This window comes from Eimeria tenella, genomic scaffold, assembly GCF_000499545.2.
Source record: "Eimeria tenella Houghton genomic scaffold, Eth_scaff3145, whole genome shotgun sequence".
Lineage (NCBI taxonomy): Eukaryota > Apicomplexa > Conoidasida > Eucoccidiorida > Eimeriidae > Eimeria > Eimeria tenella.
The window spans coordinates 2,940-3,155 of NW_013543007.1; the positions used below are offsets into that span (position 1 = coordinate 2,940).

Consider the following 216-nt stretch of genomic DNA (forward strand, 5'->3'; position numbering starts at 1 on the left):
CAGCCAGATGTACAGCCACCTGACCTCCTTAGAGGAGCTCAGCAGCAGCTGCACGACAACGACAGCAGCAGCAGCAGCAGCAGCGGCAGCAGCAGCAAATGCTGCAGCGCCAGCAGCAGCACTAGCGGACTTGGGGGCCATCAAAAAGGCCTCCCCCACACACCTCCGCGGCCGCCGCCGCAGCAGCAGGGGGCCCCTGGTGGCGGGCGAAGGCCC

At 67.6% G+C, this 216-nt stretch overlaps 1 protein-coding gene across 1 annotated transcript in view; it reads left to right on the forward strand.

The window, feature by feature from the left end:
- Positions 1-9, forward strand: part of ETH_00038180 (uncharacterized protein) — a gene marked incomplete at both ends in the record, with an annotated part of 2,923 nt that extends 2,914 nt beyond the window's left edge. Inside the window, one exon of the mRNA XM_013376109.1 lies at positions 1-9. Within this exon, the coding sequence (XP_013231563.1) occupies positions 1-9 (9 nt within the window).
- Between the last annotated feature and the right edge of the window lie 207 nt (positions 10-216).